The 12,646-nt window shown below is 36.6% G+C and overlaps 1 protein-coding gene across 1 annotated transcript; it reads left to right on the top strand.

Annotated features, from left to right (window-relative positions):
* Positions 3,456-12,382, top strand: LOC109725616. The gene is made up of 6 exons (XM_020254856.1): positions 3,456-3,911; positions 4,752-5,015; positions 5,604-6,633; positions 6,946-8,827; positions 9,970-10,743; positions 11,582-12,382. Exons 2-6 carry the CDS (start codon positions 4,939-4,941, stop codon positions 12,226-12,228), a joined length of 4,410 nt encoding a protein of 1,469 aa, XP_020110445.1. The 5' UTR covers positions 3,456-3,911; positions 4,752-4,938; the 3' UTR covers positions 12,229-12,382.

Below are 12,646 nucleotides of genomic sequence, written 5' to 3'. Positions count from 1 at the left end.
CCCCCCCCCAAAAAAAAAAAAAAAAAAATCCTCTTTTATCATGATTTTGTTTTTGTACATTGTGGGTCCCTACTCGTCGTCTTCACTAGAACTGTTTCATCCTATTCGATATAAAGAATTTTTCGAATAATTCTTTTTCGGTCGGTAAAATTATGGTATATATATTTTTGCGAATGCATGAATGATGGAGAGAATATTGTAGTAGGAATATTGGAATCTACTGTAGTTTGTGGGAGTTGACATTGATATCCACTCTCCTTGAGGAATAAGCATTAGTAAACCACTTTTTAGACCTTATCATCTACTACCAAATGATGCTTTTTAGTGTTCCATCCAGTTGACCATTTAATTTTTCAAATAAATTGAAGGGAGATACAAGTGTCAAAGGGCCCAATCTACCGTTTGGTTCGGGATTAAGAAAAAACTAATTATTTCAAAGATAGAGTTAAGTTCAGAGTTAAGATGGGGTTAAAATATTTTTGTGTTTGGTTGGGGGTTGGAGTTAGTTCAGAGTAGTAAAAAATAGTGTTTGGTTGGAGTAGGTGGGATAAGAAAAATAGTGAGTTATTATAAATAAAAAATAGTGTTTGGTTGGGCTTTGATGGGTTAGGTGGTGTTAGCTAATCCGGAATAATTTATTTGAGGTGGAGTTAACTAAGCCCACCCATTTTTAAAAGTATTTGGGGATAATATGGGGGTTAAGGGGTTATTCCACCCCTTAACCCCCAACCAAACAAGGGCATAAGTTTGGCCATGGCCAATTTTCGTTCGTTGTGTCGATTCACAATTATAGAGTTTGTTTGGCCGAACTTTTATAATGAGTGTTACGAAAAAAAAAACTAACTAATGAAATATAATTTTATTGATCACGCCATAATAAAGAAGCTAATTTTAATTCAGCATGCTTATGCAGTTGAAACATGGCATAGGCCCGATTATAATTCATTAGGCTTGACATAGAAATTTTTAATTTTATTTTTGTATTAGATAATTTTATTTTAATGGTTTATGTATGCAATAATTTATAAAATAAAATAAAAAACAAAGGTTTCAAGTAAAATGAAATTTTGAGTCTCAAAAATATATGAGTAGAAGCTCCCCTTTAATATTGTTTGTTAGTGCAAAGAAAAACTACCAAACATATTTTAATAAAACATTTTTTTTCTTTTGATAAAACACCATTTAATATTATTTTATCATAGATCAACAATAAACTATACAACAAGACAAAATGGAAAAGGAAAAGTCTTGTGCCAACACTTTGCCACCACCCATATAGGTGGATGTTTGCTACCCATCTCCATCCACTCCATTAATGGCATGTTCTTAAAATTTGTGCCCCATCCCTGTTATGGGCTCAATGGTAACATCATAAACAGGACCAATTAAATTATCCCCCATTTTGTGCTATCCTTGTTATCTATTTGATAATTGTAAGTAATTAACCAGAATAATTAAGATTTTGATGCATGGTAAATAAGTTTTGCAAAATTTATAAGAATTTTTCAACTTTACTATGATACCCTTTGTGACAGTGTGTGTTGGATAAAAGAACAGGAAAACAAATGAAATCATATATAACCCTCTAGATCATGCATCTATTTTTTAAAATTAGTATAGAACATAGTTTTGGTATTCATTTACCTAAGTAAATGAACTAGAATTAGCTCATGAATCATGATGGTCATTATTTTGGATCTCTCTTTTTTGGAGTTTAATTTCTAGGAAAGGCTTGTTTTAAATTGAATATTCATCTTTTGCTTTCTCATGAGTTTTCTAAAATAAACATAAAAGTTAGTGGTTGGCCTTAATGAAGTGGGACAATTTCGTTTATGAACACTAAATTTCGTCATTGTGTTGAAAATTCTTATTAAAAAAAAATATATCTCATGTATCATGACAAACATGATTAAACTAAGATTCAATTAAAGATTTTAATTATTATTTAGAATACTCAGCTGTTACTCTGAAGAGCTATTCTAATGGCTAGAGTTTATACTCGATTTCTAATATCCTATTTTAGTACTAATTATAGGCGAAAAAACCGAAGAATCAACCTCGTATCGTTGATTTTATGTCAAACAAAAAACGAATTTGGATGAATGGAAATGGCTAGGATTAAATTAAACATTCAATTTTGATTTATCTTTTCATGAAGCCATGAGCCCAAAATGGACCCAAACTTTTTCCAAATAAAGTACAACTAGTCTGAGTTTAATTTATCTTCTCGATTACTTTCATTAAAAATAAAAATAAAAAACCAACTTGCATGGTACTTTTACAAAGCTGTGGAAAAATCCCAAACTAATTACATGCAAGTTTTCCTAATTGGTTCATCATTGGAGGACAAAATTTGTTCCTAAACTGAGATTTGAAATGTTTTTTTTTTCAAAAAAAAAAAAATCACATGAAGACTCTTGTAAATAAAAAGTTGATTGATTCCCCATCACCCTCTTGCCACTGGTTCTTTGGGGGCATGTGGGTTCCACTAGTATTCTCCATGGTTTGAAGCCAAAGTTGGCCCCCACAAATATCACTTTGAATTATTAAAAAGTTGTACCAAAAGAAAAGAATTCTTTTCTTTTCAAAACTTTTAAACATGAACCAACTTAAAATTTGCCACAACAAATTTTTTTTTTTTTTTTTTTTCCGTAGATAGCAGGCATTCAGTTCAATAATTGTTATCCGAGTTGCCGTCATAGAGGTTGGGAGTTTGATCCATCTCCTCTTCAGAATAGTTTAATAAAATTGACCTAAAAGAATACCAATTTAATGACTGAGATCAAAATTTATGCATCTGACATTGGGACCAGCAAGTGGTAGGACATGCTGGTGGAAAAGTGCTGGGCAGGCCCTACTACATTAACAATTTTGCTAAGAAGGACATGGTTGGATGCATTGAAAAGCAATGACTCCCATTCAATTGAGGATTAATTCCTTTTAATATTTTGCTTATAAAAAAAATTCTATATTATTTTACAAATATAATTTACAAATTTTTTTAAAAAATCGATCATTAATTACATAATTTAGAGATTAATACGCATGATATTTTTGATATTTTAATATTGTAAAATAGATTTGTACACAAATCCAGTAAAAATGTAAACTATACGGATCCGATAAGATTTATAGCGAGTCGGGACAGGATTCAAAAAAGATTGATTTTTATTCTATCTTTTGCTCGCGAATTTTTTTACAGATTAAAACGGATTACGAAAAGCAAAGAGCCTCCTATCTCCCGCTCCAATTCTTTTCTCGAGTCGGGCAGACTCGAGATGAATTACCTTCCTTCTTATTTTACGAGATTCTGCAGGAGCTCTATCAACCCGAATCCATTTGCATTCCGAGACCCCAGTAACAGCATCAGGGGCAATTTGGTCAACTAAAGAAATCAGAAGGTGGGGGCTTTCCATACTCCATAAGCCATCTCCCTTAAAATCAGCAAAAGAAAAAAAAAAAATCTTAAAAAGAAGAGATGGAAAAATAGAACAGCTAATACAGTAGGTGTAGGGGGATAGGACAGCTCCCTGAAAAAAAACCCTTCATTTTCCTCTCTCTCTCTCTCTAAGTTGCTGTTAATGTTAGAGACCTGCTTTAGGTGGAGAACCAGATGCCTTTGATGTGTTGTGTGGGTGGTGCCTTCTTCTCTTTTATTTCCTCTCATCTTTCTGTTGCTATTGTGAAGAATAGTGATTGTTTTTGTTTTTGTTTTTTTTTTTAAAAAAAAAAAGAAAAAAAGAAGAAGGCAAAAGAGGCTCTTATCTTACAACCATATCTGTCCTTCTTTCTCACATATTCATCTCTATCTTCTTCTCCAGTCATCTTTCAAGTTATTCACAGACAGACAGACAGACAAACAGACAGACAGACACCCACATCATCCCATCCCCCAGATTCATCATGAGGGGGTAAGCATAAATACATATATATGTATATATATATATATATATATATGCATATGAAGTTTTTGATTTATCTTTTTTGGCTTTCATTTGCTCATGAGTCTAGCTACCATTATTTTATCTGATCTCACCACTAAAGTTCCTCAATTGGATAAAAAAAAAAATTCTAATGATGTTTTTTTTTTTTTTGGCCTTGATTTTTTTTTTTTGGGGGGGGGTTTTTTCTTTTCCTGAAACATGGAGGTGAGGTTTGTGGGTGATTTATTGGATTCCTTTTTCCTCATCTCTTCTCTGTGATTTCCACATCCACTTTGGACTTGTTCCCACTATTCACTCATGTATATTATTACCCTTCTCCTGAGAAATTGCTCATGTGGGTGCCTTTTCTTTTCCTCTTTTTTTTTCCTTAAATGGGTTTCCATAGAAGGAGATATCTTATGTAACCCACCCATCTTTTTATTTTCTCCTTTTTTAAGATAATATTTCATGTGTTGGGTGTAACCAATATGCATGATTTTTTTTTTTAGGGGTTTTTCCTCTTTTTTTTTTTTTCCACCTTTATTTTTTCTGACTCATTCCCCTTTCTTATTCTATGATCAATCTCTTGATGGTTTAATAAGTGCTCAAGTTGATCCCTCACTTCTTTTTGCCACATAAAATGACACTTGTGGAAAATCTCTACTTAGCTGACCATATATATATATGATTCTAAATCCATCTCTAAGGGACTCTACTCTACATAAAATGATGCTCTAGGTTCCTCTACCATGTTTGTTGTAGTTCTATCTCTATTACAAAATCCTTTTTTTTTTTCTTAATTTCCACATCTTAATTATTTCCTTGCAGGTGTACTCCAACCAATTAAAGAAGGGAAAAAGAGGCTGGGTTCATTTTGAGGGGCTTTGTTTTCTGGGAGCTGAAGTCCTTAATTTGGTATGCTGAAGATTAAGAGCAAGCCCAGTTGCAGTACAGTTATTGGGCTTGTTTTATTAGTGATCAAAGATCAAAACAAAATAGAGAGGGTCTTCTTCAAATGTTATCCTTTGGTGGAGACCATCTAGACCCTTCATGTTCTTCTGATGAAGTGCCAACTCCCAATTTCTCTATAAGGTAACAGTGGCTTTTAAGATAATTAGCTTCTGATTTTATTTAATTTTTTTTTGAAATGTAGTTTTTTGAGTTGGAGAAATTGTTGGTATCATCACCACTCATCAGTCAAAAGATCATACGGGCCACATACATATTGTAGCTGAATTAAATGGAAAATGTATGTTAGATCTATTGCTAATGATCTAATTCTCATGTTTCTTAATCCATATTAGCAGATGCATTAATTAGTTCATTGGTGATCTTTTGTTTTGATGCATAAAAAGTACTTCTTTTAGATATATTAATGTTACCGAGTTAAAGAATTGTCTTTTTTGAAAAGGGGGGTTGCCTCATTTCTACAACCTTGGCTGGTGTTTTGTGTCAGTGACTCACTCACTTTGTGAACTGCACATGCAATATGTATAGTTTGAGCTTGTTTTGATTAGAAAAGAACTACATACAAGTAGTTTTTTTTTTTTTAATTTCTGAAATATAATGTGGTTCTTCAATTGATTAATATTCAAAACTTAGAATTTGCTGCCTTTGTAATCATTGGATTCAATCTGATGAATCTGCTGTTTTTTTCCTTTGTCCTTTTTTTTTTTTCAGAAATTATGTTTTCAAAGCAAGGAGCAAAGGTGTCGAGAACAACTGGCCATTTCATTCGCAACTCTTACAACTCTGCTTGAAGTACGGTGTCGAAGATTTATTGCCGCCTTTTGAACCTCCTGATTCAGTGAGAGCCCAATCTTCTACTAAGAGTATAGAAATCGATCGACCAACTAAGTCATCAGAGACTGGACAAATTCCATCCAGTACTGAGCAAGTGCGTAAAGATGCTGGTGATCCAAACGATGTTGCTTATCTAAAGGTCGAAAATGGAGGAGATTCCAGCGAACGGAATTGTAATACTGGTCAAGGGGAAAGAGTTTTAGATTTGATAATTCCTGTGAATAATAGTGTTAAAGAAGTAAGCTCGGAGCTAGAGATTACTGAGCCTCTTCCGCTCGAAAAGAAGAGCAAATTGGTAGCAGAAAAAGACTTGTTCTCCAACTCAAGTAGTGTAGTAGAATCGATGGCTTCAAAAATTTGCCCTGTTTGTAAAACATTTTCCTCGACATCGAACACTACTTTGAATGCTCACATCGACCAGTGCCTCGCTGCGGAGTCTAATGCCCAGCAAGTCGTGACAGAGTACTCGAAATTTAAAGTCAAACCAAGGAAGAAGCGATTGATGGTCGACATTTACAAATCAGCCTCCCGTTGCACTCTCGAGGACCTGGACAGAAGGAATGGCACTAACTGGGCTTCGGGACTGGCTTTTGTTGCCGCAGCCTATGAGGATCATAATGAGGTGCAGCAATTGAGAACTCCGCCGTTGGATTATAAAGAAGATGACAGCGGAGGAGCAGTCTATGTAGATTCAAACGGCATAAAGATTCGGATTCTATCCAAGCACAATGACACACAACAATCGACACTGATTGAGGAATTTAGAACGAGGAAAGTGGCAAAAGTCAAGTCAAGCAAGAATACATTGATTAGCAAGACGCAGCACTTTGGGCGAAAGCAGTTAAAGAACAAGAAGCTGAAGTTGCAACAAAGAAAGATTTGCTCATTCAAGAATTTGAATAACAAAGTACGTGCTTTTCTAAATTATCCGCACCATATAAGCAAACTTAGATGGCTTTTTTAATGTCCAAGTATAAGCAAGTGCATCCACTGTCCAAATATAAGCAAAATTAGATGGTTCTTTTAGTGTGTTAAATTAGCTCTAAATTCATCTTTTCAACTTAAGTTGTTAAAACTAACTCTTTGAACTTCAGAATATTTCCTATTTCTTCATTATTTTAGATTTTTAAAGGCTTATTCTACAATAGCTCTTACAGTTCCTTCGTTATCTTAATGTGCCATTCTCTTATTTTATTGAGCCTTATTTTATGTATAACAGATTCGATCACAAACAGATGGGGACAGCATGAAAGATGATTACCATCAGAAAGAATACTCATCAGACTTATCAAATTTTCCGGATCAATCCGCAAATTCTGGAACCACAAATCTAAGGCAGTGGGTGTGTTCTAAACGCTCAAATATTCTGGAAAAGCCATCTAATGAGGACACTTACGAAACCTGGAAGAATCTTTCTGCAAAAACTAAGAGTGTTCATTCCCTTTTTAATGTGGCCGGCATGATGGATGATGAAATGACAAGTTCCGATCACTCTATCCACTCATCTAAAAGTGAAAAGAGCTGCGACTTGAAGAAGCGCATCACGGCTAGAAGCCCATTTCACTTGATAGAAGCACAAAACAGCGATTCAAGTGAAAAAACAGTGACTTGCTTTAAAAAGTTCCGTAAGCATCGTTCCTTACCGAGAACTCTGAAACGAAGAGGAGAAGCTTCACCTTCTGGCGATATTGGACGTGCGAATAAAAACTTCAGAATTCTTAATCCCAATGTGTTGGAGAGTGATATAGTTTCTAAAACTGGAAATGCCTTAGAACATGTTTCTCCTCGTGAAACGAACATGCACACATCTAAAGAAAGAGAGGATCAATATGAAGTACGAGTTCAAGAACATAGAGCAACAGAGGAAAAGATTATTGGCGATAATATGGCTACTGATTCTGTCAACTTTGAAAATGAAAAGCCACCACCTTTTGTTGAGATTGCTAATGAAGAGGCCCAACCGGAAAAAGACTTTTTAACAGTACCCGTACACGAAGAAAGTGCTTCTTTGACAAGCTGCTGTAACATACACGTTGAAGCTCCTCAAGATAAGTCATCCATAACCTCAATCAGGGACGCCTCAAATAATGATCATAGCTTGGTATTTGATGGGGAATCATTGACATCTACTATTTCAAGTGCTTCGACTATGTCTCTTCCATCTTTGGAGTACTCCAAATTCATGGTGTCAGATTCAGATCAGTTAGCAGAAGCCACTGCCTCTAAAAATAATCCGGAGTTGCTTGTGGCTTCCACCAAAAGTAGTAGAGGAACTGCAGAGCGGAAATTGGAAAAAAGCGTGAATCAAAGAGTTAATGATGATAAGCCCTTCTGCTGCTCATGCAGGGAGAGCCTTTCGAGGGAGACTCAATTGCTCAGACAAAGTGAAAAATCCGGCAAAATGCTAACCTCTAAAGGAATGCAAGTTTCTAAACAGCACATCGGTTTGAGAAGCACGTCATCTTTTAGTTCATATCATAGCTTGAGAACTAAGTTTTTGACTGAATCAGCCGTAAATTCCTCAGCTGACATAAATTCCGACTCTTGTGGTCCATCATCTCAAAATCAGATACCATCTCCATCAAATCCTGTACTAAGATTGATGGGTAAGAACTTGGTGGTGAACAAAGAAGAGGTTGTGAAACCTCAAACTCCAAATTCTCCATTGATGACTAATCACCAAATTCCCCAACAACAATTTCGGGGGGTTGGTTTTCACGGTGGTTTGATTGCAAAATTTGATCAGAGTTCCATGGAGAAGTCACATAAAAAGCTAGTTCCACCCTCTCAGACTGAGGATGAGCCAAAAGCTGGATTAGTGCTTCCAAGAAGTGCTTCTGCCACAGCTATCTTAATGTCGAATCCAATGCTGCCGACTCCATTCTCCTACTTTCCGTCCCAGAATCAATTTTCACCAACGAATGCTACAAGTAGCGGATCAAGGCTTTTGCTTCCGAATTTGTACCCAACAGTTAGTACTAACAGTTTGATGAATCCAGGAACAGCTTTTGAAGGGCCAGGTGCTTTTTTGCCGCACCCTCTCATATTGCAGTCGTCAACATATCAACTGAGCCCCTTCATGTATCATTCGCAGAGCTTGCGTTGATTGTATGTTGAGATTATCTTTCCCTTTTTAGGCAAAGAAACTTTTATATCAAGATTATTTAACCGAGTGAGTGCTTGAACTTACGCAGCTACAGTTAATAGCTGCGAAAAATTTAAGAATGTTAGGCTGTTTACATCTCTTTTATTATTTTGGCTTGGAACTCAAATGAGCTTCGAACTAGTGGTAACATTGCTCAAAGTTAAATTGTGTGTAAAACTCGGAAAAATCCATGAATGTGATTGTTTCAAAATACTTTGTTGTTCTTGCATTATTGCAGTTCTCGACAGCGCTGTTGCTCTCATCTGTAGTTTCGTGACAGAGGATTAAAAGTGGACACTTTTTTTTGGTATGCTAAAAAGCTTGTTCACTTGTATAACATTGATCTGCTACAATCAAAATGGAGCAGAGCATTATCCCACATATTCATATTGACCCTTACTATATACAATTTTGTTGTTGTTGTGGATACTTTGTCTTATTATTGGCTCTATAGTTTCAAGGTGCTCTTTTTTTTCTTTTTCTTTTTTTTTAGCTAAAGTCGGTAGCGTATCTAATCTCGCCGCCGAGTTTATACGACTCGGCATCTCTCCGTGTTTCGTCGCCGAAATTAGCGTAGTCAGTGGAAACCGGGGAATGGGTTATTCTCGTAATATCATGCAATATCGCGTGGCATTTTTATAAACAGAAGGGAAAGCAGATTCGAGAACGTGCGGCCCATTATTCTCTGGGGCCACGTGTCCGTGGGCCCCACGTAAATGTACTTGATATAAGAATCCACGTAATTAATAATTTAATAAATAGTTAATTACTCCAAATACGATGAATTTATCCTTTTTTTAAAAAAAAAAATATCGCACCTTTCTCGGCTTCTTCCTCTGTTTTCTACCACTTTCGCGCTTTTCTAGGGTTGTTGTGATTCCCCTCCAACCCCAATCCCCAAAAACCCGAAGTTCTACGCTTTTGCGCCCTGTCGAAAGGTAATTTTTCGCGTTGTTCATGCCATAAATCTCATTATCTGAGTTCGTTTCGTTCCTTGAACCAAAATTGCGATTTTAATGAGGTTTTTGCGATCAATTGTGGTGACTTCGTTGTGTAGTTGTATGATTCGGTTTGTGGCGGTTGCAACGATTGTTGGATGAGTATTTTGTTGTTGTTTTGTGATGGATTTGGAGGAGGAGAGCTCTAAGTCCCGGTTTAATGAGGTTGGAGACGAGGAGGAGGTCGACGCCCTAGGGAGAATGGGATCGGAGGAGCGTTCTCCGATCGATTTCCCTCCTTGTGAATCGCCTTTGGTGTCGATCGCTTCTTTCAAAGCAGGGGCGACAAAAGGGTATGGATTGAAGAGGTGGAGGAGAATGAGGCGAGATTCGAGTAAGAGTAGATCGGTTAGAGACGATTCTTATAAGATTAACAAGCGGAGGAGCGCTGTTGAAGGTGAGAGCTCTGTAGAATCGAGGATCGTGGGAGGGGTTTTCAATCCCCGTCTAGGGTTAGGGTTCTTAATTCCTCCTACTGGTGGGGATTCGGAAAACAGCGAGGATCGTAGTAGTAAGTCATCGACTGCCGCAAGTGCTCCAAGTATTAAGATGAAATCTAGAGGATGGATTGATATCATTAGGGAATCTAAAGGAGCTCAAGCTAAGATTGAGAAGGAGAACACTTATTCGAGTGTGGAGTCGGAATTAGGAAGCTCAGCTGCGGCTTTCATGCGGTGGAGCAGTGTTTTTAGTAATGGAAAGCATAGTGGGAGGTCTAGTGATGTCCGATCGGCTTACTATAGAGCAACAAATGCGAGGGGTCGGATAGAGGAAAATGCTGAGAAAAGCAAGAACGGTTGGCTACAATCGGATATTGACCCTGTTCTGGATTCGATAGTTTTACTTCAGACTGCTCAGGAAGCATTAGAAAGTGGTAAGATTTGTTTCTCTTATCTTGCTTTCTCCTTCAAGATTTGAGTTGCTGTGAAGCTTAGGAAAAAGGTCAAAGCATTCATACCGTTCAGCATTCACTACATTTGTCTGTTCTGTTGGTTATGCTTCCTTTCTTTTTAATCTTTTCTATGTTTGTGGTGTATTTTAGATGATAAATATTAGTTCAACACAACTAGACTATTATATCTAGGTGGAGCACTCATTTTGTTATTTAGCTTTGATGTTCAGTACGTCTTCTTACTGCAGTAAAAATGGCTCTTTGCACTATATATAGTCTATTGTTTTTTGTAAAGCTACTGCAGCAGAAGATAATCTAGAAAATATTGGTAAGAACTCGTTAATTAGAAGGCATAAAACAAAATTCTGAACATACACAGTTTGGAATCTACTGTAGACTTTTCAGCGCCCTCCAACTCTATGAGAAGTCACTTACAGATATCCTCTAAACAAGCTAGCATCAGGTTTTCGAGCTCACTATCCAATCAGAACTAAGCGACACTAATTGGTCCAATCCAATATTATTAATTATATTCCCTAAACCATGTTGTTGTTTCTATTGTTACAACTGACTAATCATAAAGTTTGTTCTTTCCCTAGATGTAGTACTTGCTGCCACCTGAGTAAGGGAGTTTTGAAACTTGAAAATTTTCGTGCTGATTTCTGTCATACTAACACTTATGAAAGTTTCAGAAACTTTGTCAATTTCTTCAAGTTGGACATAAAGTTTGTTGATGCTCAAAAGAAGCTATTTGAGACTTCTCTGATTTTCATTTTTTTTTTTTAAAAAAATTGTCTGGGTATTTTTGTTTTCTAATCAGAGATCCAAAAATTGGTGGAAATTGGGAGGGATCCGATGCTAAATGACTTTGATGGCTGTTGTGAAGAAAACGAAGGGGGGATTAGTTCCTCAAGTCTTTTGCCCGATGTACTTAAACTGGAACAAAAGGTGAAGCATCTTGAAAATGAATTGAAAGATGCATCAGCCACCATCGAGGCAAAGGAGTCGAAATTGCTTGAGCTTCAAGTGCTTCTCAATGGTACCCAACTACCAACTCTTCAAGCTAAGTGCAAGGAGATGGAGGCTGAGCTCGAGTGGCTTCTTGGGAAGCAGTTAGAAGCAGAAGTCGAGTGCCTAATCTTAACAAAAGCGAATCGAAGCTGTAAACGTTTAGTAGAGGACGAGATCGCACTCTTAAAGGAGCAGAAATCTGTGGCTAGTGATCATGCAAAATTAACGCTTGAGCTACAAGAAAACGGGAAGAAGGCTATAATTTTGGAGGAGCGATCAGAGAAACTAGAGGCGAGTTGTAAGGAGCTTGTTGGAACAGCAGAGAATTTGAAGCTACAGAATAGAGTCTGTAAAACTTCTCTCTTTTGCTTTGTTCAGGTGATAATGTTGTTTATTGCCTTGGGGGTGTTTCTTATCCAATTGTTTCCCCCATCTAGTGATGTTGTACCCACGTAGTTTTGTAAAATCGCCTACGAAATCACTTTTCCATGTTTTGCTCACTTCTTTTTGTTAAGATATTTCAGGGAAACTGAATTGTATACGCTTCCTTCAGAAATTCTTTTCGCCTTTTCTTGTGGAGCTGAAATAGATCTGATCACATTAGAGACAAGTTAGTTTCCTAGTTGTCCATCAACTGGCACGAACTGCATGAGAAACTTCTGTATATTGAACCGTGTCCTTTCCGTTATCTTTGCGTGTTAATATTATGATTATGATTATGATTATGATTAGTGAATCAATGATCTGTGACCTCATTAAGATGATGTTGATATTTTGTTGCACCCGCATCCCACTCTCAACTCTTCTTATCTATCACGTATTGGATTTTCCCGTCGAAACTCAAAATTTTCCTTTTTTTTGGGGGGGGGGGAGA

The sequence above is a fragment of the Ananas comosus genome, linkage group 20 (assembly GCF_001540865.1).
Source record: "Ananas comosus cultivar F153 linkage group 20, ASM154086v1, whole genome shotgun sequence".
NCBI lineage: Eukaryota > Viridiplantae > Streptophyta > Magnoliopsida > Poales > Bromeliaceae > Ananas > Ananas comosus.
The sequence above is the reverse complement of the archived record's forward strand: the minus strand, read 5'-3'. Positions and strand labels throughout refer to the sequence as shown.

Coding starts and splice junctions, on each gene's coding strand:
- LOC109725616 (XM_020254856.1), top strand. CDS start 4,939: ATGTTATCCTTTGGTGGAGACCATCTAGACCCTTCATGTTCTTCTGAT. Junction 8,828..9,969: donor GTATCATTCGCAGAGCTTGC/GTTGATTGTATG, acceptor CGATTGTTGGAT/GAGTATTTTGTTGTTGTTTT. Junction 10,744..11,581: donor TCAGGAAGCATTAGAAAGTG/GTAAGATTTGTT, acceptor TTTTCTAATCAG/AGATCCAAAAATTGGTGGAA.